At 38.1% G+C, this 26,583-nt stretch overlaps 1 protein-coding gene across 1 annotated transcript; it reads left to right on the top strand.

The window, feature by feature from the left end:
* Positions 1 to 94: 94 nt before the first annotated feature.
* Positions 95 to 18,832, top strand: Slc6a16 (solute carrier family 6 member 16). Its single transcript, XM_076839343.2, has 11 exons — positions 95 to 611; positions 987 to 1,144; positions 1,301 to 1,427; positions 1,636 to 1,811; positions 2,049 to 2,159; positions 2,320 to 2,561; positions 15,957 to 16,143; positions 16,482 to 16,683; positions 16,813 to 16,972; positions 18,102 to 18,264; positions 18,474 to 18,832. The coding sequence occupies exons 1-11, from the start codon at positions 95 to 97 to the stop codon at positions 18,714 to 18,716; spliced, it is 2,286 nt and encodes a 761-aa protein (XP_076695458.2). The 3' UTR covers positions 18,717 to 18,832.
* Positions 18,833 to 26,583: the final 7,751 nt, after the last annotated feature.

Below are 26,583 nucleotides of genomic sequence, written 5' to 3' on the forward strand. Positions count from 1 at the left end.
GGGATAGAAATGAGGTTTGGTTTAAGGAAGTACTAAGAATTGTCTTGGAACTCAATAAATTCCTAACTATAAAATCTGAAATCTATAGTTTTTGATGGTCTTAAGGTCTACTCAGAAAGGTGAACGTTCTGTTGAAGAAGCTAGAGATGCTCGTGAGACTCTTCCTGGGACGGAGATAGAGGCCCACACTTCACTATCCTTGCTGGAAACAACCTCATCTACTTTGACAAAGCTTACTGATGGTGTCCCAGAAATCCATATTTTGGAAAGCAAGGACCTGGTCACCTGGTCTTCTGCAGCCTCTATTTCAGAGTTTCAGGATTTGGCAACCCGGACTGCGAAGGCTGAGGCCTGGGAGACCCATGCTTTTGAGGCTCAGACCAGGGCCAACAGCCAACCCAAGCAAAATATTGTATCAGATGTGACAGCTACCTCAGTCATGAAGCAAAAACACTCAAAGGAAAAGGTGGAAGTGACAGAGAAGGAAGCTACCTTCCTTGTGCGTCCACTCTGGCCCCAAAAATTTCATTATATTCTGACCTTGGTGGGCTACTCTTTGAGGCCAACCCAGCTCTGGAACTTTGTCTACCTCTGGATTCACAAAGGAGGCTGTAAGTCTTGATTCATAAGGGGCTAGCAGGACAGAAGACTGTCCAGGCTTCAATTTTATAACATCTCTGAGATATGTAGATGTTGGAGACTTGGTACTTTGAGCGGGATAGGTATGAAGTGCCTGAATACCTGGGGGAATGAAAAAGGGTAGAGGTACAGGAGGATGATAGGGCTGGAGACCTGGTCATGGGTGGGGTAGAAATTAGGTATTTAGGTCTTCCAGAAATTAGGAACTAGGGGACCAGATGTGGGACAGTGAGGGATGTAGAAACAGATGGACGCTGGTGGTGAGCATGTCTTCCTGGGCCTGTGAATAAATCTGGGTACTGAAAGCCCAGAAGTTTTTCAGAACCCCTCCTAAATCCTTTTCACAGGTAGCTTCTTCATGATCTATATCATCATTCTGGTCTTTGTTGGGATTCCTCTCCTTTTCCTGGAGATGGCAGTTGGCCAGATGCTGCAGCAGGGTAGCCTGGATTTGTGGAAGATCATTGGCCCCTGGGCTGGTGGAGTGGGGTACATCAGCTTCATGGTGAGGAGCACTGGGATGCTGAGGCCTAACTTAATACCCCACCCACATCCCAACGTCCATGGGTCAAGTCCCTTCTGTCCCTCAGCGCTCTGTCAGATCCCCTCCTTTTTCCTGTCCCTAGGCTTCCTCCCCAGCCACTTCCTCCCTGGTCTCCAGGTGTGCTTCATCACCAGTACGTACACGAATGTGTTCAATTCTTGGATCCTCTTCTACTTGAGCCACTTCTTCCAGTTCCCTGTTCCATGGGAGAAATGTCCCTTATTGAAGAATGCCAGTGACTTTGGTGAGGAGGAAATGAGAGAGGAAGAGAAGGGGAAAATAGCTGGAAGGAAATTTGGAAGAGGAGAAAGGAGCAAGGAAGGAGGGACAAGGAAAAGGAAGAGAGAAGGAAAAATAACTGGGAAGGGAAGGTATAGGGAAGTGAGTGGGAATAAAGAAGAGGGGAGGGGTTACCCTGTCTAGCAGGCATATCCAAAGCCAGGTCCCTCCAGATCCAGCCTGTGCACGGACGACACCCTCCATCTACTTCTGGTACCAGCAGACCTTGAAGGCTTCAGACAGAATTGAGGATGGTGGGCTACCGGTCTTAAGTCTGAGCCTTCCCTTATTTGTGTCCTGGTGTCTCATTGGTGCTTTTATCATCAATGGACTCCAGTCCATTGGGAAGGTGAGCCACCATTTTTGTATTCCTTGATATTCTCAGAAGCTCTAACCCATTCCTCATTTTGTTACATGTGGATCTAATTTTTCACTCCTTCTAGCCTTTTACTCCCACTAGCCCCTGACTCCTGCTGAAAGCTTTTTTTTTAAACTCTTACTAATTCCTGACTCAGAATTTTTGATCCCTGCTGTTGTTTGGCTCCTACTGGTACATGATTGCTGATATGTACTACTCTCAATTCAGGTAATGTATGTCTTGGTACTACTTCCCTATTTCATCCTCTTCTGTTTCCTTATCCGGAGTCTACTGCTGGAAGGGGCAATATATGGCCTTCAACATTTGCTGGTTGCCAAGGTGAGGTATCTCTTCCTCAAAAGTTATCATGGCTCCCTGTTTTTAAGGCCTTCTTTCTGTGTCATCTCATTCTGTGCTTCCCCCAACTCCCCCCAGCATTTCTGCTATAGTCGACCTCTTGTTCTTTAAATCTCTCTTACACTTGACTTTTCCCTTTTAGGTGTCAGCTTTGTACAACTTAAATGTGTGGTCAAGAGCAGGGAGCCAAGTTGTGTTTCAGCTGGGCCTAGGCTTTGGCCCCATTGTCTCCTTAGCCTCGCACATGCCCCAGTCCAACAACTGTGTCATGGATACCTTCATCATGGCTGTGGTCATCGTGGTCACCTTATTGCTTTTTACAACTTTCATCCTCTCAGTGCTGGGCTTCTGGGCTACGGTCCTCACATACCGCTGCAATGAGAAGTAAGACCAGCTCCTTAATTGAGGGTCCAAGTCCCAGGGAATTTCAGAACTCAGAGACCTTAATCCTAAAGATGCTACAAAGAACCAGACTCTCACATCTCCACCTCAGATGTAATTGCAAATTGCTACTTTCCCCTATAGCTAAAAACACAGGATACAATCCTCGGTCATGTTTTATCTTTCTCAGAACCCTTTTCTAGCTCTAGAAATGTTGAGACTTAGAGTCTGCCAGCTATCTACCTTAGAGTGGATATGCTAACAGAGATATGATAAAAATGATAAACATTCGAATTACTCTATTTCTAGATACACAAAATTGTGTTTAAGGCCACACCCATACAGAGAACTGTCCAGAGCCCTCCATTTCCTGAATTCTTAACTGTGGACTCCCAAATTTAACAATTTTTGTTCATCCAGCATATTAAATTCAAAAGGATTCTCAGTAGTAAAGCCGTTTTTGTCTGATAACTTATTTATTCTTTGGCTTTAATTCCAAAAACATCCACTAGGGATTTATGTATTCTATTTTATTTTATTCATTTATTTTCATAGTACTCAGGATTGAACCTAGGGCCTCATACATGCTGGGCAAGTGCCCTATCACTGAGATACATTCCTAGCCCTTGTTTTTCATTGACATATTACTCATTGTACATATTTATGGAATGTAGTGATGTTTATACACACACACACATATAACGTATAATGATAAAATCAGGGTATTTACCATATTCATCTCAAATATTTATCATTTCTTATAGTGAGATTGTTTAAAATTCTTCTAGTTACTTTGAACTAATACAACATTGTTAATTGTAATCACCTTACTGTGCAATAGAATATCAGAACTTATTCTTCTTATATCCACTGACTGTTTTCCCTACTATGAAAATATTCTTTGTATACCATGGAGCTTTGGACAGGTGAATCAGAAAAACATTTCTTGTTTTCCTTGGGGTTTCAGTTTTGGAGGGAGAAGGAGAAAGGAATTAGATACTAAGACAGTCATACCTTGTGATAACTGGAAGGAATGGTGGTGGGAAATCACTGCAGAGGACAGAGCCGTTAATTTCTGTCTCAGCAAGCCAGATAAGGCCTTCCAGAGGAGTTGGGATTATAGGTGTGTGCCACTGTGCCTGGCTTTAGTGGCATGTTTTTAAAACCATTGCCAAATCCATGGTCATGAAGATTTGCCCCTATGTTCCCTTCTAAGAATTGAAAAACAGTTTCAACTCTTAAATTTAGTCTTTTGATCAATTTTGAGTTCCTTTTTTGCATAGGAATGTAATTTAAGGGTTAAACTTTATTCTTTTGTGTGGAGAAGTCTAATTAGCACCTTTTCACGTTGAAACTTCTTTCCCAATTCAGTGGTCTTGGCACCCTTGTTGAAAATTAACTGGCCACAGACATGAGGGTCCATTTCTGGCTCTTAATTCTGTTTCATTGGTTTATGTGACATTCTCATACCAGTATCTCACTGTATTCATTACTGTTATTTTGTAATACATTTTGAAATTAACATGTGTGAGCCTTCAAGCTTCCTTTTTTTTTTTTTTTTTTTTTTTTTGAAGATGGGTAGACTACAAGTTTGGGGTCAGTCTGGGCAACTTAGCAAAATCCTGTCTCAAAATAAAACTTTAAAAAGGCCCTCTATGATAGAGGGCTTGCCTAGAATGTGCATGGCCCTGGGTTCAGTCTCCAGCACTGCAAGAGCAAACAAACACTAAAAGCAAAGGCAACAAAAGAAAAAATAGATAAATTGGACTTCATCAAAGAACATTATGAAGAGAGTGAAAAAACACCTAAAGTATGGGAGAAAATATTTGCAAATTATACATTTGACAAGATCTGGGACATATAAAGAACTTCTGCAACTTAACAATAAAAAGACAATCCAGTATTTAAAATGGACAAAGTATTCAAATAGACTTTTCTTCAAATATACACAAATGAACAGTAAACACATGAAAAGATGCTCAGCAGCAGAGAAATGCAAATCAAAGCCACAGTGAGATACTATTTCACATCTACTGTTAGCTATAATTTTTTTAAAAAAGAAAATAAGTTTTGGTGAAAATGGAGAAATTGGAATCCTTGTACATTGCTGGTTGGAGTTTAAAATGGTGAAACTACTATGCAGTTTAGCAGTTCTTCAAAAAGTTAAACAATTTGTTGACCCAACAATTCCATTTCTAGGTATATGTCTAAAGGAATTAAAAAGGAACTTGAACATATACTTGTTGAAAGAGATACTTGATCACATATCAGAGAGAGATGTGAATGTTTATAGCAGCATCATTTATAATAGCCAAAGTTGAAAACAACCCACATTTCCATCAACAAATAAATAGATAAATGTGGTATATATACATAATGGGTTGTTCATCCATAAAAAGGAATTACATTCTGATATATGCTGTAACTTTTTAAAAATAATTTTATTTATTCACTCATTTTTTTATGTGATGCTTAGGATTGAATCCAGTGCCTCATACATGTTAGGCAATCGCTCCAGCACTGTGCCACACCCCAGCCCCATGTGCTATAGCTTTAATGAATCTTGAAAGCATGCTAAGTGAAATAAGCTAGATACAAAAAGATAAATATTGTATGTCCACTTACTTGAAATATTTAGAATAGATAAATACAGTATACAGATAAATACAGAGACAGAAAATAGATTAGAAGTTGCCAGAAGTTGGGGGAAGGGAAAGCTGAATTACTGCTTAATGGATAGAGTTTACGTTTAGAATAATAACATGGAATTGGAAATAGTGGTGATGGATGAATGTAATTCTTGCTAGTAAATTGTATACCAACTTTACAATGACTAAAACAAAATTCCATATTATAACTACAATAAAAGAGGACCTCAACCTTGAAAAAAAATTCAAATTCACTCAAAACTTAAAGTTCTGTATTCCATTTATTAAAGCACAAAACTAAAAAGCTTGACAACCCATTCTGTTGATGAGAATACTTAATCAAATAGAATTAGATAAATAAAATAGCTAAATAGAATTTAGCTATTTTATTTTATATTATTTAAGTGCTGAGTATTGAGCCTAAGACCTCAGTGGCCTTTTTTTCTGTTCTCTTAGCAATTAAATGATGACCCTAGAACTTACAGTATGTATTCTTGATTTCAGTGTCTAAAGGAAATCAGTACTGTATCCTCTTCCAAAACAAGGGACATAAAACTCTATATGCATTTACATGTGAACTTTACATCATGTATTTTGATTTTAAATTTTTTTCTAAAATTTACATTTATTATGCAAAATGTGATTAGATGTACTATCTCCTATTTTACCATTTTCTTTTTATTGTTTCTTGTTACCCAGGCCTTCCATTTATGATTTCCATCTACTTGAAGAATATCCTTTCAGATTTTTCAGTGAGGGTCTGCTAATGAGAATTCCATGTTTTTCTCCTTTTAAAATATCTTTATTTCACTGTGTTTTGAAATCTCTTGTATCTGCCTATAGATTGCTAGCATGGCAGGACCTTTCTACCCCAGCACATTGAAGATAGACCACTCTCTGCCAGCTTTAATTGTGATTGTTGAGAATTTAGCTGTCAGAAGGTAACCTCTCTTTTTACCTTTTAAGATTGTTTCTTTATTTGGTTTTCTGTAATTTCATTATAATGTATCCAAGGGAGAATTCATTTTATTGAGTTATTTTGGCTTCTTTTGTCTGTAGATTGCTGTTTTTTATTTGCTTCAGAAATTCTCAGCCATTATTTCTTTACATATTGCCTCTGCCTCATTAGCACTCTCATCTTATTTGTTAGACCTATTTACTATATATTCCAGGTCTCGTAAACTGTCAGTATTTTCTGTTTCCTTTACCTAGTCAATCACTAATGTTTTCTATCACTATAGATTTGTCTTTAATACAGTAAATGGAATCATATTCTATGCATTCTTATATCTGACTAGCTAGCATAATGTTTTATTTTTAATTTATATTACAGAATGTTGGGAAGTTTGTTCCTTTTGGGGAGAGAGTTCTGGGGATTTGAACCCAGGGGCACTTTACCACTGACCTACATCCCCAACCCTTTTTATTTTGAGACAGGCCTTGTTAAGTTGCTGAGTCTGGCCTCAAACTTAGAGCCCTCCTGCCTCAACTACCCCATTTGCTGGGATTTCAGGCATGTGCCACCGTGCCTGGCTTAAGTTTCAGTTTCTTTTTTAAAATATTTATTTCTTAGTTGTAGTTAGACACAATACCTTTATTTTATTTATTCTTATGTGGTGCTGAGGATCGAACCCAGGGCCTCACACATGCTAGGCAAGTGCTCTACCCCTGAGCCACAACCCCAGCCCTTAAATTTCGGTTTCTTGTTGCTAATTTTAGTATATTGAAATGCAGCAGAGTTGTGTGTATGGATCTTGCTGGACTCATGTATTGGTTCTTGTAGCTTTAGGTTTTTGTAATACACAATCATGATAAAGATTTGACTTTTTCTTTCTGATCTTTTAAAAATCATTTAAATTAAATTCTGCTTTATTGGACTGGCTATAATCTCCAGTTCTCAGTTAGATAGGAGTAGGATAGGATATCTTTGCATTTTGCTATTCTCAGGGGGAAGCAGTGTTTCACCTGTGTATTATTTGTTGGGATTTCCCCCTAGGTATCTTTAATCAAGTTGAAGGAACTTTGATTCTGTTGATTCTGTTCCTAGTTTTCTGTGAGTTTTTACAAATGTGTGCTGAGATTTTGTTAAGCTTTTATTACATAATTATTGAAATGATTGCATATCCAACCATGGTTTTCCTGCTTAGGTATCTATTTCTCCTATATTTTGTTAATGTGGTAAATTGTAACACTTTAACTACATCTCACAAATTTTGATACATTGTTTTGTTTTCACTCAAAATAATAAATACTTTTTTCCTTCTAATTTCTTCTTTGACCCTTGGCTATTTAGAAGTATTTTTAAAATTTTCCAAGTATTTGGGTTTTAACTCTTTAGTTGTTATTAATGATTCAATATTCAGTGTCATTGTTGCTGGGTGTGGTGGTACACACCTGTAATCCCAGCCACTCAGGGGCTAAGACAGAATCACAAATTTAAGTCCAGCCTCAGCAACTTAGTGAGGCCCTAAGCAACTTTGAGACCCTGTCTCTAAATAAATAAATAGAAAAGGCTATGGGATGTTGCTAAATGGTAAAGCACCCCTGGGTCCAACCCTAGTACATAGTAATAGTAACAAAAACAATAGTAGGAGTAATAATAGTAATAATCAATGCCATTGCAGAAAATAGTTGCAATTCCTTTATTTTACTTTATGGCTCAGTGTATGGTCTATCTTGGGAAATATTCCATGTGCACTTTAGAAGAACATACATTCTGCTATTGTTGGATGGAGTGGCCTATAAATGCCAATTAGATCAATTTGTTTGATATTTGTTCAAGTCTATGTATGGGAATTTTTTATCTATTTATCCTGTTAATTGCTGAAAGAGAGTGGTGACACCAACTATGAATGTGGGTTTCTCTCTTTTATTTTCTCTAAGGCTGAGTGATCTTCCATTGTGTATATATACCACATGTGAATTGAACTACTGTAAACATTGATGTGGCTGTGTCACTATAGTAAACTGATTTTTAAGTCCTTTGGGTATAAACCCAGAAGTAGGATAGCTGGGTCAAATGTAGTTCCATTCCAAGTTTTCTTAGGAATCTCCATACTGCTTTCCAAAGTGGTTGCACTGATTTGCAGTCCAACCAACAATGTATGAGTGTACCTTTTACCCCACATCCTCGTCAATGCTTTTATTGCTTGTATTCTTGATAATTGCCATTCTGACTGGGGTGAGATGAAATCTTAGTTTTGATTTGCATTTCTCTAATAGCTAGAGATGATGATCATTTTTCCATGTTTGTTGATCAGTTGTATTTCTTCTTCTGTGAAGTGTCTGTTCAGTTCTTTAGCCCATTTATTGAATGAATTGTTTGGGGGGTTTTTTGGTAGTAAGTTTTTTTGAGTTCTTTATATATCCTGGAGATTAGTGCTCTATGTGAGGTGTGTGAGCCCCATTCTGTAGGCTCTTTTTTCACGTTATTGATTGTTTTCTTTGCTGAGAAGAAACTTTTTAGTTTGAATCCATCCCATTTATTGATTCTTATTTTATTTTTTGTGCTTTAGAGGTCTTGTTAAGGAAGTCAGGTCTTAAGCCAACATGATGAAGATTTGGGCCCACTTTTTCTTCTATTAGGCATAAGGTCTCTATTCTAGTGCCTAAGTTTTTTTTTTTTTTTTTAATATTTACTTTTTAGTTTTCGGCGGACACAACATCTTTCTTTGTATGTGGTACTGAGGATCGAACCCGGGCTGCACGCATGCCAGGCGAGCACACTACCGCTTGAGCCACATCCCCAGCCCATGCCTAAGTTTTTGATCTACTTTGAGTTGATTTTTTGTGCAGTGTGAGAAATAGAAGTTTAATTTCATTTTGCTATATAAAGATTTATTTATCCGTCTGGTCCTGGGCTTTTCTTGTTTGGTAGACTTTTTTTTTCCTTAAATATTTTTTTTAGTTGTTTTCCCAGCACCATTTGTTAAAGAGGCTATCTTTTCTCCAGTGTATATTTTTGGCATCTTTGTCTAATATAACTATATTTATGTGGATTTTTATCTGTGTCTTCTATTTTTTACCATTGGTCTACATATCTGTTGTGGTGAAAACACCATGCCTTTTTTGTTACTATTGCTCTGTAATATAGTTTGAGGTCTGGTATTGTGATACCTCCTATTTCACTCTTACTAAGGATTGCTTTGGCTATTCTGAGTCTTTTATTTTTCCAAATGAATATCATGATTGCTGTTTCTAGCTTCTGTGAAGAATGTCATTGGGATTTTAATAGGAATTGCATTAAATATGTATAACAGTTTTGTAGTGTGGCCATTTTGACAATATTAATTTTGCCTGTCTAAGACTATGGGAGATCTTTCACTCTTCTAAGATCGTCTTCAATTCTTTTCTTTAGTGTTCTGTAGTTTTCATTGTAGAGGTCTTTTACCTCCCTTGTTAGATGGATTCCCAAATATTTTATTTTTTTTTTCTTTTGAGGCTATTGTGAATGGGGTAGTTTTCTTAATTTCTCTTGTAGTAGATTCATTGCTTATTGTATAGAAATGCATTTGATTTATGGGTATTGATTTTTTATCCTGCTACTTTGCTGAATTCATTTATTAGTTCTTGAAGTTTTCTTGTGGAATTTTTGCATCTTCTATATAAATATAAAATCATGTCATCAGCAAATAGTGATAGTTTGGGTTCTTCTTTTCCTATTTATAACCCTTTAATTTCTTTCGTCAGTCTGATTGCTTTAGCTAGAGTTTCAAGGACTATGTTGAATAGAAGTGGTGAAAGAGGGCATCCATGTGTTGCTCCAGTTCTTAGAGGAAATGTTTTCAATTTTTCTCCATTTAGAATGATGGCATTGGGCTTAGCTTAGATAGCTTTTACAATGTTGAGGTGTGTTCCTACTATCCCTAGTTTTTCCCATGTTTTGAACATGAAGAGGTGCTGTATTTTTTCAAATGCTTTTTCTGTATCTATTGAGATAATCATATGATTCTTGTCTTTAAGTCTGTTGATATGATGTATTACGTTTATTGATTTACATATGTTGAACCAACCTTGCATCCCTTGGATGAAAGCCACTTGATCATAGTGTACTATATTTTTAATATGTTTTTGTATGCGATTTGCCAGGATTTTATTGGCAATTTTTATGTCTATGTATCTAGGGATATTGGTCTGAAGTTTTCTTTCCTTGATACGTCTTTGTCTGATTTTGCTATCAGGGTGATACTAGCCTCATAGAATGAGTTAGGAAGGGTTTGCTCCTTTCCTATTTCATGGCATAATTTGTAGAGTATTGGTATTAGTTCTTCTTTGAAGGTCTTGTAGAACTTGGCTGAGAATCTGTCTGGTCCTGGGCTTTTCTTGGTTGGTAGACTTTTGTTTTCTTAAATATGTATATATTTTTTAGTTGTAGTTTTAGTTTAGTTGTAGAGAGATCACGAACATGCTGAACTCTTTTATTGGGGAAAACCATTTAAATGAGGCAAGGGGTAGGATTATAAGGGAACAGGTGAATGTAGCTCAACCCCTCTGGGTGTTGCCTACTCCTAGGGCTACTCCCAGAGCCACACCTTATTATCTGAGTGAGGGAAAAGACTTGAGTCACAAGTCATGGCACTAGGCGCCAGACTAAGTGATCTTTCAGATCCCCGTGGTGCATCAGGACTTAAAGGTGCGTGCAGTGGCTCCTCACACACAATACTTTAATTAATTTATTTTTATGTGGTGCTGAGGGTGGAACCCAGTGCCTCACATGTGGTGGGTTAGTGCTTTACCTCTGAGCCACAACCCCATACCAGACTGGCTTTTGATGGTGTCTTCTATTTCATTGCTTGAGATTGATCTGTTTAAATTATGTATGTCCTCCTGGTTCAGTTTGGGTAGGTCGTATGTCTCTAGAAATTTGTTTATGTGTTTGAGATTTTATTGGAGTATGCATTTTCAAAATAGTTTCTAATTATCTTCTGTATTTCAATAGTGTCCATCGTAATTTCCTTTTTCAACACAAATTTTAGTAATTTGAGTTTTCTCTCTCCTCTTGGTAGCGTAGCGAAGGTTTATCAATTTTGTTTATTTTTTCAAATAACCAACTTTTTGTTTCAATTTCATTGATTTCAGCTCTGATTTTAATTATTACCTGTCTTCTACTTTTGGTGTTGATTTGTTCTTCTTTTTCAAGGGCTTTGAGATGTAATGTTAGGTCATCTATTTGTTGTATTTGTGTTCTTTTAATGAATAAGCTCAATGCAATGAACTTTCCTCTTAGCACTGCCTTCATAGATTAGGGCTACCCAGAGATTTTGTTATATTGTATTGGTGTTCTCATTTACTTCTAAGAATTTTTTTTATCTCCTCCCTGATATCTTCAGCTATCCATTGTTCATTCAGTAGCATATTATTTAGTCTCTAGGTGTTGGAGTAGCTTGTATTTTTTATTTTACCATTGATTTATAATTTCATTCAATTTTGATCTGATTGAATTCAGGGTAGTATCTCTGAATTCAATTTATCTGAGTGAGGGAAAAGACTGAGTATTTGGTATTTGCTGAGAGATGCTTTGTGGCATAACATACGGTCTATTTTAGAGAAGGATTTATGTGCTGCTGAGAAGAAAGTGTATTTATTTAATGATGGATGAAATACTCTCTATATATCCATTAAGTCTAAATCATTGATTGTATTATTTAGTTCAATGGTTTCTTTGTTTAGTTTTTGTTTAGAAGATCTATCCAGTGGTGAGAGAGGTGTGTTAAAGTCACCCAGTATTATTGTGTTGTGGTCCATTTGATTCTTGAAATTGAGAAGGGTTTGTTTGATATATGTAGATGTTCCATTGTTTGGGGGACAAATATTTACAACTGTTATATCTTGTTGATGTATGATTATTATGTATAAAATGTCCCTCTTTATCCCTTCTGACTAACTTTGGTTTGAAGTTTAAAGTTTACTTTATCTGATATGCGGATGGAAACTCCTTCTTTTTTTTTTTAATATTTATTTATTTATTTTAGTTATCGGCGGACACAACATCTTTGTTTGTACGTGGTGCTGAGAATCGAACCCGGGCTGCACGCATGCCAGGCGAGCGCGCTACCACTTGAGCCACATCCCCAGCCCGGAAACTCCTTCTTGTTTACACACTCCCTATGAGTGATATGTTTTTTCCTCAACCTTTCACCTTCAGTCTGTGGATGTCTTTTCCTAGGAGTTTAGTCTCTTGAAGATAGCATAATGTTGGGTATTTTTAAAAAATCCAATCTGCCAGTCTATGTCTTTTGACTGATGAGTTTAGGACATTAACATTCAGGGTTATTATGGAGATATGATTTGTATTCCAGGTCATTTTGATTTATTTTTTGTTTTTTAACTTGATATCTATTCGGTTAATTTCATCTGGGGAATTTTTCATTTCAGGTATTGTATTTTAATTTCTAGAACTTGTATTTGTTCTTATATCTTCAGTTTCTCTAATTATTAGTTTGATGTTTTTCTTTAAATGACTTAACATAGTTTTAATATCCTTGATTGCTGATGTTGTCATTTAGTAGTCTGTGTTATTTGCTGATTTTTCTCTTGATTATGAATCACATTTTCCTCCTTAATTTGTTCATTAATTTTTTCCTGAAGAATGAACTTTGTGAGTTTTACATGTTTGAGTATTTGATTTTTGTTACCTTCCTTTAATGAGTATTGAACTTTGTTCTAGCAGGTACTTTAATTATTATCCATTTTGATTTTTTTTTTTAAAGAGAGAGAGAGAGAGAGAATTTTTTAATATTTATTTTATTTTAGTTATCGGTGGACACAACATCTTTATTTGTATGTGGTGCTGAGGATTGAACCTGGGCCGCATGCATGCCAGGCGAGCGCGCTACCGCTTGAGCCACATCCCCAGCCCCAATTTTTTTTTTTTTTTTTTTTTTGTGATGGGATTTCCCTGTGTTGCCCAGGTTGACCTCAAACTTCTGGGCTCAAGCTGTCTTCCCACCTCAGTTTCTACAGTAGCTGGAACTATGGGTGCACATCACCACACCTGGCTGATCCTTTTGAGGCTGTTTTTTAAGTCTCATTAAAGTGGATCTAGAGATGCCTTTTTCCCCAGTGTAGCTCAGTCCCACTTCTAAGACTTGGCCTTCCTGGGATTTCTACAGAATAACTCACCTAGAACTTGGATGTTCTGCAGTTATTCTTTACGTGCCCTTGTGGATTTTCACCCTATATATATCTTAATATTCAGCAAAGACTCAAGGAGACCTCTTTGGAAATTTCTGGAATATTTTCTCATAGCTGTATCTCCTCCAGAATTCTTCCCTGCTTTGGCCTCCCTGAACTCCATCAATCTTGCTCCCTGTTCTGCAGACTAGAATGTATCTTCAGGCAGAAAACTGGGGTGATTGTATGACACGTGTCAGTCAGTTGCTTTCTTATCTCAGGAAGTCCTGTGCTGTTATCTAATATCTATAGATAATTACTTCGTTTAACTGTTTAGCTGTATACAGTGGTAGGGTAAATCAGATCTCTGTTACTCCATTGTGACTGAATGTCAAAATACCCACTGAATTTTACATTACAGTTATTTTATTTCAAGAGGTTCTTTTGAGTTTTCTTTTTAATTTTTTTAATTGTAGATGGACACAGTACCTTTATTTATTTGTTTGTTTGTTTATTTTTATGTGGTGCGGAGACTTGAATAACAGCCTCACATATGCTAGGGAAGCACTCTACTACTGAGCCACAGCCCCAGCCCCTCTGTTTACTTTTTAAAAATCTTCATATTTAGGCTGGCACGTGTGAAGCACAGAGTTCAATCCTCAGCACCACACAAAATAAATAAATAAATAAAAATAAAACAAAGGTATTGTGTACATCTACAACTAAATTTTTTTAAAATCTTCATGATTAATGTATAATTTCTTACTCCCTAAAAATGTTTTCAAATTTGTCTTCTATTGGTTAATATAGTTTTACTGTAATCCTTGATAATTCTAACATGTGGAAGTCACCGTAAGTATTATTTTTACTGCCATGTTCCTGGTGATTATTGCTCAAAGTGTTTTGTTTTTGTGTATCTGGTTGTCTTGGACTGTGTTCTACTTATTTGTTCATCTTGGAGGACCACTATAGAAATTCTTAAAGGCCTAGGATCAAGTCATAGTCTTTCAGAAATAATAAGATTTTTGATGTATAGGGGCATTAGAAACTGCGTGAAACTCAGTTGTTGGCCTAAGTTTTGGTGATACGAAACATTGGGCTTTAAATTCAACAAGTCAGAAACTTTAAAAATCTCCCCTTGTTTTGCTCATTTCTAAAACAACTTTCCTTACATTCCCTATTGTGTGGAAGGACTGGATGCAAGCTCCTAGGTCATTTTTATACTGAAGGTGTAACCCTTTGGATTTAAGAGGGATCTTCTGGTTTGGGCAGGCTGTAGCATTTGATATCTGGCTTGTATGCCCCCCTTTTATATCTAAAAGGTCATGAAAGTGGAAACTGTATGTACAGTTTTTGTGTGTGTGTGTTCAGCATATGCCTTCAGGATAAAATGTCTTTGGAAGTCCCTCTGTTCTTGTCTGTACTTCAGATTTTGTCTGATAAAATTCTTATTATCCTGTCAACAGGTACCAGGGTTTGCCCAGGCTGAGCCACATCTCCAGCCTTTTTTTATTATTATTTTGATACCAGGTCTCATTAAGTTCCTTAGGGCCTTGCTAAGTTGTTGAAGCTTACTTTGAAATTGAGATCCTCATGTCTAGCTTCTGAGCTGCTGGGAACATAGGTGTGTGCCACCACACCTGGCTGCCAACATTTTTATTATTTTAAGATTAAAAATATTTTGCAGCCTCCTTTCTGAGGGATACTGAAGGTTCAACCCAGGGGCACTTTACCACTGAGCCACATTCCCAGACCTTTATTTTTTAATTTTGAGACAGGGTCTCACTAAGTCACTGAGGTTAGATTTGAACTTGAGATCTTACTACCTCACAACCTGGGATTATAGGTCTGGGCCATTACACCTTGCTCTTCCAGTCAAGATTTCCAATAAGAAGATTAGTACAAATATCTAACAGGACTATTATCAGAACAGCATATAGTATTCCATTTTCTAAAATGTGATCAAATTGTATTTATTTTCCTGAAACTTACATTTTGCTTTTATCAGTCAATATTGGAAAACCCTCCATTGCAGTTCTCAGAGAGCAATGTACTAAATTTTTAAAGATTTATACAAGTTAGCCAAGTGAAGAATGAGGATGGCCTGGGATATCATAACATGACAGGGCATGGTTAAATCTGACCAGAATATGGAATATTAAATGAGTCTCGGTGGAAGATGAGGAATAGTCAGCAGGGGTGAGATCAAAAAGTCCCCAAAACAGTTTGTCTCATGTAGCACAACTCCTTGGGAACATTGCACCCATCATAGTCCAGGCAAACTGCTCCCTGATATTCCATAATATGACACTTAGAAGGCTGGTTTTTACCCATGAGTCTGAGAAAGGAAGGAGGAAATGTGGTAAGTAATAATAGTCCCCATCACTAGAGTAGAGACCACAGAGTTCCCAAGAAGATCCCTTTTTCTGCAGTCTACTCTGATTGAAATTCTTCAGACTCACAAAAACGAATTCATGTCTGAAGATGGGTGCCTTTTGGTTTCATTCCAGACTCAACCTTGCCTAGATCAGTAATGCTAGGCTAGTGAATACCTTTCTGACCTGGAGGACAAGGGAAAAGGGGAGGCCACTTCCTAAGGTGCCAAAGGATTCTATTTGATCTAATCCCCTATCCTTAGGAATGTGGAAACACTCATAAATCTGATAAACCTTGGGAAACTGCCTCCTGATGCTTATCCCCCTGCTGATCTGCGAAAAAACCCAACCTCCATCTATAACACCTGGCTCAACAGCCTTCCCCAGGATATCAAGAACATGGTCCTCAGCTACATACCTGAATGCAACATACAGGATCAGTTTTTGCAGGTCAGTAGAGATATCTGAAGACATGTCATATGTTCTTCAAAGCCTCTGCACAGCAGAAATTTCAGCTTTTAATAGCACCAGAAAAAAAAAAAAATCCCAGAAGCTCCCTATAATCTGAAACCCTGTTAATGCAAAGAACTATGGCTCACAAATGCCCTTCATGGGTAATGCTAGGTGGATTGGTTTTCCATGTCAGAGGGTTAGCTTGGAGATCTGTTTTTCTCAGTGATTCAGAGATTTCAGGGAGTTTTCCAGAAAAGGCAGAACATGTCTTTGTCTTTTTTAATTGTTATTGTTAAGTTCAAGGACACTAACTCCTGCCCTTTCTCTCCTTGCAGATTAAGGATAGCCAAAGCTTTTCATTCCTGATCTTTGCTGAGTACACCTCATTTCTTCCCTGGTCTTCCCTCTGGTCTCTCCTCTTCTTTCTGTTGTTGCTGTTCAGAGAGCTGGGCATCATGGTAGGATTCATGCAGGGCATCATTCTCCCACTCCAGGACACCTTCTCTTCCCTCAGAAAACATACAATACTGCTCACAGGTACTCTGATCTTTGTTCCTATTCCCACCCATGGCCCTGACTCCACTGAGACTCTTACCCTGACCTCCATTTAGCCCTTGTCATCTAGCTAGACGTTTGATCTTGATGCAGACTCAATGTTTTTTCCAGTGGGTATCATTATGATCCTGTACCTGTGTGGCCTCTTCTTCACTCGACCTTCAGGCATCTACTTCATGAGACTGCTGAATGAATACTGGATAGTCCTCCCCATCTTCTTCATCATCATATGTGAAAACATTACTGTAGCCTGGGCTTATGGGGCCAAGAGGTGATGTCCTAGGTCCAGGCTCCCATACAGCATGGGTTTGTAGGGAAGGTGGACCCTTCCTGGTTGCCTCAGCTCTCACCCAACTAGAGTGACATAGGGATCCTTAATTTCAAGGTCTTCTGAGAAATCTTCTGTTTTTTTTATTTAATATACCTTTTGCATGCTTCATATGCACCAGATACTGTTTTAGTTACCAGGGATATGCATTGAATTCCTATCCTCACAAAACTTACATTCTAGTGGTGTAGATAGGCAATAAACAAATTAGTTACAAATAAGATAGTAAAAATAAGTGACAGGAGAAAATTAAAGGGTAAGGTAAGATGATCCAGAGTAGGAATGCATGTGAGCATGATTCAGATAGGATTACCAGGAAGGCCTTTCTCTTCCCTGGAATGTAAGATGACATGCAAGCAGACTACTGAGTGAAATGAGGAAGGGAACCATGACAAGGTTTTGAGAAAGAGTATTCTAGACAGGGAAACATTAAATACCAATGCCTGAATATGCATCATGCTTGGAGTTTTTGAAGAACAAGGAAGTCAAGAGAGGCTAGAATAGAATGTTAAGAGATGAGGGGAGGTAACAGGAGCCAGATTACGAGGACCTTATAAGCCATGACAGGACCTAACATTTTATGCAGAATAAAATATGAAGCATTGAAAGGTTTTGAATAGGACAGTTTCATCATATTTATTTTTTAACAAGATATCTATGGCTGGTATGGTGGCACATACCTGTAATTCCAACTTGGGAGACTGAGGCAGGAGGATTGCAAGTTCAAGAACAACTTCAGCAACTTAGTGAGGTCCTAAGCAACTTATCAAGATCCTGTCTCAAAATAAAAAGCCAAAAGGACTGGGGATGTGACTTCATGGTTAATTGCCCCTGGGTTCAATCCCTGGTACAAAAAAACATAAAAGGATAAAAAATAAATAAAAAGATATATGTAATTATATAGGAGGATAGACTGAATAGTCAAGTATAAAACTAGAACTGGGAGCTATATAATATTCCAAATAAGAGTTAATAATGGCTTGGGTTAGGGTGGTAAAGCTGTAGTTTGAGAGAAGTGGTCTGATTTTGGAAGCCTGACTGGGCCACCACACTTTTTTTTGTCCTTTCACAGGTTCCTTGCAGACATGGCTGTCCTGTTGGACCGCCCCATCTCCTCCATCTGCAGTAGGCTGTGGTGCTATGTGTCTCCAGTTGTGCTACTATTCTTGTTGGTGATCATCCTGGTTGACCTTAGTATGAAGCCCATGACCTACATCGCCTGGGACTCAGTTGGTGTGAGCCTCCCTCCCCAGACCCAGGAGCCCCAGGGAGTGGGGTCAGATTTTTTAGTCACCTCCTGGCTGAAGAATCTGGTCATCACATTCCACTCCCTGTGTTCTCATTAGTCTTCTGCCTTGGTTCCCTTTCCACCTTTCCCCTTCACATGTCTTCTTCTTCTTCTGGAAACTTTGATATTCTAAACCCCTTTCCCATTTCTCCACAGTCAAAAGAGGTGCTTCGACCATACCCGTCATGGGGACTATTCTTGGTCATCATCCTTTTTCTCATTGTCATCCTCCCAGTCCCTGTATACTTAGTATACTGTCTCTGCAATGGGATGCCCTTCAAATCCGAGAGTAAGAACAGGCTTATGATATTCTCCAAATCTCCACCCCCGAGTGACCAACCAGTGCTCCGTGAAAAGGTCCAAAAGGAGGAAATTCCACAAGGTGATAAAACAAAGTAGTGATCAACTCGTCATTTCATTTCCTGTATTCATTTAGCCAGGCATCACACGTTTCTCAAAACAGATCTTACAGGAAACTCTAGTGACATCTTGCTACTGTCCATGTCCCTGGGGGAGGGCATTATTTGAGAGGCAAATGGGGCTCCCCTCTTGGGTCCCATCTTCTCTGGTTACCACTGTCATTGTATTTTTCCCATCCCCTTCCTATACACACACGCACACACACACATATGTAATTCATATACACTGTTGGCTTTGCCTGCTAAACCTGCTGCTTCTGGTTTGCTGGTCTCAGAATGGAGATGGAAGAATAGTACTATTGGTCAATAAATAAGTCCATTGGAACTCCCAAGTGCTGAGTGTGAGATTTTTTTTTTCCTATAAATGTCTCAGGTGTTTAGTCTTCCTTACATAAGGCTTCCGTTCTTTCTAGAGCTAAATGTTTAGCCCCACATTCTTACCCTGGCAAATCCAGCTGCTAGATTACCAAACTTGCCTTATCCTGGACTTTGGCCAAGGAAAACCTGGGAAGTAATGGCTTCAGCAATTATGGGAAATATATATTAATGTACTTGATGAGAATGGCAATCCTATCATAGGTCTAAAACTAATTTATTTATTGGTACCAGGGATTGAAGCCAGGGGTTGCTTAATCCTTATCAGGGTCTCACTAAATTGCTTAGGGCCTTGCTAAGTTGCTGAGGCTGATCTTGAACTTGTGATCCTCCTGCCTCACCCTCCTGAGCTGCTGGGATGCCCCACTGTGCTCAGCCTAAAACTTAGTTTTAAAGTAACAGTGGTTCCAACACTGTGTTGTGGACTAAGTGCATCTGTAAATCAATGCACATTTTGAGGAATGATCAAGTTGTATTGCTGAACCCTTTAATGGGTTGCTTAAGAGACATCACTGGTTTTATCATGGGGATAAATCAGAAGAATTTGCCCAGCAGATGATAACTGTGTGGGTCTACTATTATTTGTGGGAGGTATTCTGTAGCTGAACTGAAGTACTTCCCAAAAGGAGACGACCAGAGACGGGAGGGAGCTATGTGTGGAGGTAGTTGGGATTCTCGAAAATCCAAGAAATAGATTTTGGATTGCTCAGGATCCACAGGTAAGCTTCTGAAGGAAAAGAAGATATCCTCAATCATTGTTTGGTGGAACTCCAGTGTGGGTCGAGAGCGAGGAAGGACGAGAGGGTATTAGAAGTCTCTGGACCTCTGAAGTTTCAATCTCCTCGAGCTGAAGATGGGAAGGCTGGAGGGTATGTGAACTTCCTGTCCCCTTCTATTGGTTCCTATAGCTTGTAGCCCCGCCCCCAACTCATCCCCTCCCTCTCGAATCCAAACTACCTGGCTGCTTAGAGACTCGTGCTATTGAGTCGGGTAAGGTGGGGATAGGACGGTGGAAGGCTGTGACCTTCTCCTAGTCACATAGTCTGGGCCTTCAGTGTCTTACCTTTTAGGAAACTAGGCACTCATCCTCCCATCTGCCCCACCCCTACTCCCTACCCAGTTCCATCACTGAGGATGGAACCTCTGGGAGCCGTCTTGAAAAGTAGGGGTTTACGGATAAAACAATCAGTATAGAATGAAGACCTATGTCTTCAGTGTCTCTTCCATTGAATTTTTCTTTCCTCAAATCACGTGTTCATTGTCTTTTGGCATCTAACCACAGGCTTTGGGGGGGTGCGGATATCCCACATTGCTGTAGGGCATACTGATTGAGTGATAGGAAGGCAGATGATACCACTGTATAGCTCTGGGGATCCATTCACATTATCTGAAGTTGGTTTCCTTGCCCCCTGGGTTGATTAGAGGATTTTCTTTGGGCCTTCTACATGGAATCTCTAGGCTTGTTAAGCAAGATGGATCAAATTCTTTGGTAAGGTATCGTTACACATCTTCGCTTTTATTCATTACAATGATGTGAATATAGATATTATCATTCTCAGTTTTCATGAAGGGCCCTAGCAGAAAGAGGGGGTCACACAGTGAATCAGGGATAGAGTCTGACTGGAAATGGTATCTTCTATCTTCACTTTTTATTTTTAAAATTTCAAATACATACAAAAAATAAAAAATTGCTATGTGTTCATCACGCAACTTCAATAATAAACAACTCATGGCCAATTTGTTTTCATCTTTCCTCTATCCACTGTATGTTTCCCCATTATTTTGAAGCAAATTCCAAATTTATCATTTTATCCATAGATATTTCAGTATGTATCTCTAAAAATTATGGAATCTTTTTAAAAACCCACAAAACTATTTTCATACCCAAAATAACAGCAATTATTTAATGTTGTCAAATATTCTCTCAGTATTACTTAGATTTTCCTGTCTCATAATTTTCTTCTGGTTAAACTTTTTTTTAAATGGCCTTATTGAGATAGGTATTCATTCTCTCTCTCTCTCTCTCTCTCTCTCTCTCTCTCTCTCTCTCTTGGTATCAGGGATTGAACTCGGGGGGTACTTAATCACTGAGTCACAGCCCTATTTTGTATTTTTTTTTAGAGACAGAGTCTCACTGAGTTGCTTAGCACTTCACTTTTGCTGAGACTGGCTTTGAACTCAAGACCCTCCTGCCTCAGCCTCCTGAGCCGCTGGGATTACAGGCATATGCCACCGAACCTGACCATTGTGGCTTTTCTGGTTTCAAGTTCTGAACCATAGTTTAGAAGTTTTATTTAGTCTCTTGGATCTCAAATACATACATATATATATATATTTTTTTTTTTCCTCTCATGTCATTTGGACATATCATGTTTCTCAGCTAGAAGTTAGTGCCCATAGACCTCACTTTCATCATTCCCAAACTGAACTTATTATTGTCTCTATCTTTTCATCTCCAAACCTGCATGTCCATCTATGTTTCCATCTAAAGTTAGGGTAGAGTTTTAATGAGGTGGACCTAGAGCCTAGGCAGGAAAATTGAGGCAAAAATTTTAGTTTTAGGACTCTTTGTGGTTGGATTTGTGGAGATCTAAAGGGGGAAGTACCCAAATGTTCTCTCACTGATTCAGGGGTCCATGGGCCAGTATGATTAATTTCAGATCTACCCACTTATGGAATTGTTGTAATCTCCATCTTGAGGGGCTTTTGTGGCCTAGTGGGAACAACAAAACACCTAGAGACAGACTAATCTGTGTTTGAATAATGTATCAACTCCTTATCTTAGGTCATCCTGTGATACTCACTGTCTCTTCATAGCTTAGTTTCTGTCTATCACATAAACATGGGGAAACAATTCCACAGATAATCGTAAGGGAATCATCCCAAGATATTAGAACCAAAATAGTGATAGTGTGCTGAGATTATATAATTTTTCTCTAAATCTCCACATTTATTTAGATTTTAAAAACAGAAATTAAAACCCAACTATTACCCACTATGTGTTTTAAGTTACTAGGGTTTAACCCATTTAGGATTATTATTTCTTCTTGGTAAATTAATCAATTTTATATCCCCTCTTTATCCCTTGGAATTTTTCTTATTTGGAAATCTTAACCATCTAGATTTCTTGTAACATTTGCATGGGATATATTTTTCTATACTCTAGCCTTGGTGTGGGCTGGGGGGTACTGGGGGTTGAACCTAGGTTTGCTTTATAACTGAGCTACATCCTCTGCCCTTTTTACGTATCTATTTGTTTATTGAGACAGAGTCTCACAAAGTTGCAGAGGCTGGCCTTGAACTTGTGATCATAATGTCTCAGACTTCCAAGTTGCTGGGATTGCAAGGGTACACCACCATACCCAGCAATACTTTAGTCATTTAAACAGCTTTGAGAGATATAATTCATACGCCACAAAATTCACTCATTTAAAGTGTACAGTTCAACATGCACTAGTTACTTAAGCTACTTTTCTTCTGCTATTCAGCAGTATGAATGTCTAGCATGGTTTTCTTTGAAATTATCCTGATTAGCATTTGATGAGTTTCTTAAATCTGTAAATTTTTATCTTTTACCAAATTTGTGGAGTTTAGGGACATTATTTAGTTATCTTTTTCATCAGTCTCTTCCTTATTGATTCATGGGCTTTTGATACCATCCATAGGTCCCTTTTAGTTGTTAATGGACCTTTAATTCATTTACTTCTTTATATGTGGTGCTAAGAATTGAACCCAGTGCCTCACACATGCTAGGCAAGTGCTCTACCACTGAGCCACAACCACAGCCCTCATCTAATGCATTTTTAATTTGCAATATTGTATTTATTAACTTTAAAATGTCCATTTGGTTATTTTTTAATAGCTCTTCCTTCTCTGCAGAAAACTTCCATTATTCCAATAAATTCAATAATTTTCACTTGTTTCTTTTAAGATGGTTGTGATAGTTACTTTAAAGTCTTTGTCTAATGATTTCACCATCTGAATTATCTTAGGGTTGACATCTATTGATTATCTTGCTTTGGGAATTGCTTATATTTGTGTGTGTTTATTTAAAGTGAGGTATAACTTTAGATTGTAGCCTGAGAGTTTTGAATATTATATTGTGAGATTCAGGAATCTGTTAATATCCTCTGGAAAATGTTGACTTTTTGTTTATTTGGTTTTTGTTTTTTGGTACCACAGATTGAACCCAAGGGCACTTAACCGCTTAACCACCGAGCCACGTCCCCAGCATGTGTGTGTGTGTGTGTGTGTGTGTGTGTGTGTGTGTGTGTGTGTTTTAATTTAGAGACAGGGTATTGCTAAGTTGCTGAGGCTGGTTTTGAACTTGAGATCCTCCTGCCTTAGCCTCCCAGCATTATTAGGGCATCACTGTACCTAGCTTTTATTTTAACAGTCAGTCAAGCTGATCAGATGGCAAATTCTGTTGTTTTCCATGGATGTTGGTTATAATATCAGTAAAGTTTTCAAAGTTTATGCTATACTGTTTGGGTTAGCATATGCTGTCTATATCGTGGGCCATTTTATATCATAGTTCAGTTTTTCAAATCTTTGATGTGCTTCTTTGCACTTGTTCCAAAAGAATCAGGATTCCCTGCACATTCTTGGCGCAGAGAAGCTCATTCTCCTGCTTTTCTGGCTCTAAATGGGGTTTCTCCTGGAGATTCTGCTCTTTGTGCACAGTTCCATGGGTTGGCTCATTCTTGGATTGGTAGACAAAAGAGGAAAAAGGTATGTGAGACTCATCCCATTATAAGTCATGAGTCATTCTGACTGCCATTGTTTACTTTTCAGAGACCTCAGATCATTGATTTGGTCTTCTAGTCAGAAATGAGCTGTATTCAGTGGGAGAACTACTCTACATGTATTTGACTTATCTCATTTTGCCCAGCAACAGAAGTCTAGTGCATTATTTTTGGCAGTTTATTCATTTATATAAATTATAAAATTCTGTTAACTTTCACTGAAAAGTTAAATCCTGTTAAGATTTTAAGTGAGGGGCTAGGGTTGTGGCTCAGTGGTAGAGTGCTTGCCTAGCATGCATGAGGCACTGGGTTCAATCCTCAGCATCACATAAATGTAAAATAAAGATATTGTGTCCACCTAAAACTAAAATAAACAAATAAATAAATAAAAGATTTTAAGTGAAATTATATTGACCATATAAATCAACCTGGGAGAAAAATTCCATCTTTTTGTATCCTATTTAAGAAGTCTTTGCTGACCCCAAGGCATGCAGATATTTTCTTAGGGTTTTCAAATAAAATTTTTATTGTGGGGGAAGGGTGGGAAAAGGGTAGTTGGGTGTGATAAGTGCACACCTCATGCGTGTATGGAAATATAACACTGAACCCTATTGATATGTATTAAAAATAAATTTTAAAAAACTTTTTGTACCAGAGATTGAATCCAGGGGTGCTTAACCACTGAGCCACATCCCCAGCCCTACTTTGTATTTTATTTAGAGACAGGGTCTCATGGAGTTGCTTAGTGCCTTGCTGTTACAGAGGCTAGCATTGAACTTGTGATCTTCCTGCCTCAGCCTTCTGAGCCATTGGGATTATAGGCATGTACGACTGAACCTGACTTAAGAATAAATTTTTAAAATTTGTATTGCTTTGTTTTTCACCTTTAGGATATAGTCTACTCTGAGTAGCTTTTAATATGTGAATTTGGGGAGGCCAAGTTGTTTCATTTTTACATAGATATCTAATTACCCTGGCAAATAGTCAGTTATTGAAAAGAATGTCCTTTCTCCACAGCTCTGCAGTGCCATATTTGTTGTAAATCAGGTATCCATAAATATATTTGTGAGTATGTTTCTGAACTCCCCTGAGGGGATTCAATAAAACTCTCTGTGATGATGGAAATGTTCTATAGCTGCCCTTCCAAAATGGTAACTTATGACTACTGAGTACTTGGTATGTGGATAATGTTACTGAGGAATTTAGTTTTTGATGTCATTTAATTTTAATTAATTTAGATTTACAGTCACATATGGCTAGTAGCTACTATATTGGACAGTGCAGCATATTGCCCCACTGATCTACATGTGCCACAGAGCCTTGTGCCAATACAGTGCTCTCTTCATTTTTATAACTCTATAATTATCCTTATGTCTTGTTCCTCTCCATGAAGTCTGTGTTAACCATTCTAGGCCTTTTGCTTTCCACATAAATTTTAGAACCAGCTTATGAATTTACACAAAAATCCTGCTATTCAGTAGCACATTTGCCTGGCATGCGCAGGGCGCTGGGTTCGATCTTCAGCACCACATAAAAATAAAATAAAGATGTTGTGTCCACCAAAAACTAAAAAATAAATATTAAAAAATTCTCTCTCTCTCTCTCTTAAAAAAAATCCTGCTATGATTTCAGTAGGAATTACATTGAATCTGTAGATCACTTTGTGTTGAACTGATTATTGAAGCTTCTAAATCATGAACATTTTAATCCTTTCCCTTGTCTAGAACTTCTTTAATACCTCTTAATATATTTTTATAGTTTAATTTGGTTTATAGTTCTCAAATTTTTAAGTTCTAATTTTTTAAAGTTTATATATAAAAATCTTAGTCATTTTTGTTAAAAATGATTCCTAGGCATTTTATATTGTTTGGTATAATCTTAGATGGTCTTGTCTTTAAATTCTTATTTTCCAGAGGGCTGGAGCTGTGGTTCAGTGATAGAGCACTTACCTGGCCTGTGTGAGTCCTGGGGTTCTGTCTCCAGCACCGAAAAACAAAAATTAAAATTCTTATTTTCTAGAGGTAGGCATACTCTTGGTACTTTTTTTCCAAGGTGGAGATTCCATCTTCTTATTCATACATGCTTGGGTTGGGGAGGTCTCAGGGGTTCTTATATGATCAGCCTTGTCTTTTCCAGCTCATGCACTTAAAGCCTGCAGTCAATATCACTCACAGCTTTAGGCTGCAGTCAATATCACTGATCCCTGCAGAATTACAAATTGGAATCTACCCTGGATGATGGTATGAATGGTGAAATTATGGAGGACCAGGATATGAAACCCCAGCTGCCTGAATCTTCATATTCCAAACCCTTGCCAGAGGACACTTGGAATTCCTTCTCCTTGCAGACTGAGATTCTGCCTTTTGAGGAGCCTAGTGGCGGGATAAAAAAGTTTGATACTTTATCCTCAGATATTTGGTCTAATGAAGACAATGAAAAGATTCCAGAGTCCACAATCATTAATCCGACCATGGCTGAAGTCCCCAGTGACCGACCATCCTGGACCAATAAAATTGAGTACCTCCTGGCCCAGGTGCGCTTCTATTTGGGGCTGAGTTCCGTCTGGCACTTTCCTTATATATGTTTTCGCAATGGAGGTGGTAAGCCTGGGTACCAGGACACATGGACCCATGAGGGGGTATGAAGCCAGAGGCCTATCCTGACTCCTCTAGAATCTTAAGATGTGCAGGGACAGAGGATTTGGGGTCCTGTCTGGGGCAGGAATAA

This window comes from Callospermophilus lateralis, chromosome 18, assembly GCF_048772815.1.
Source record: "Callospermophilus lateralis isolate mCalLat2 chromosome 18, mCalLat2.hap1, whole genome shotgun sequence".
Lineage (NCBI taxonomy): Eukaryota > Metazoa > Chordata > Mammalia > Rodentia > Sciuridae > Callospermophilus > Callospermophilus lateralis.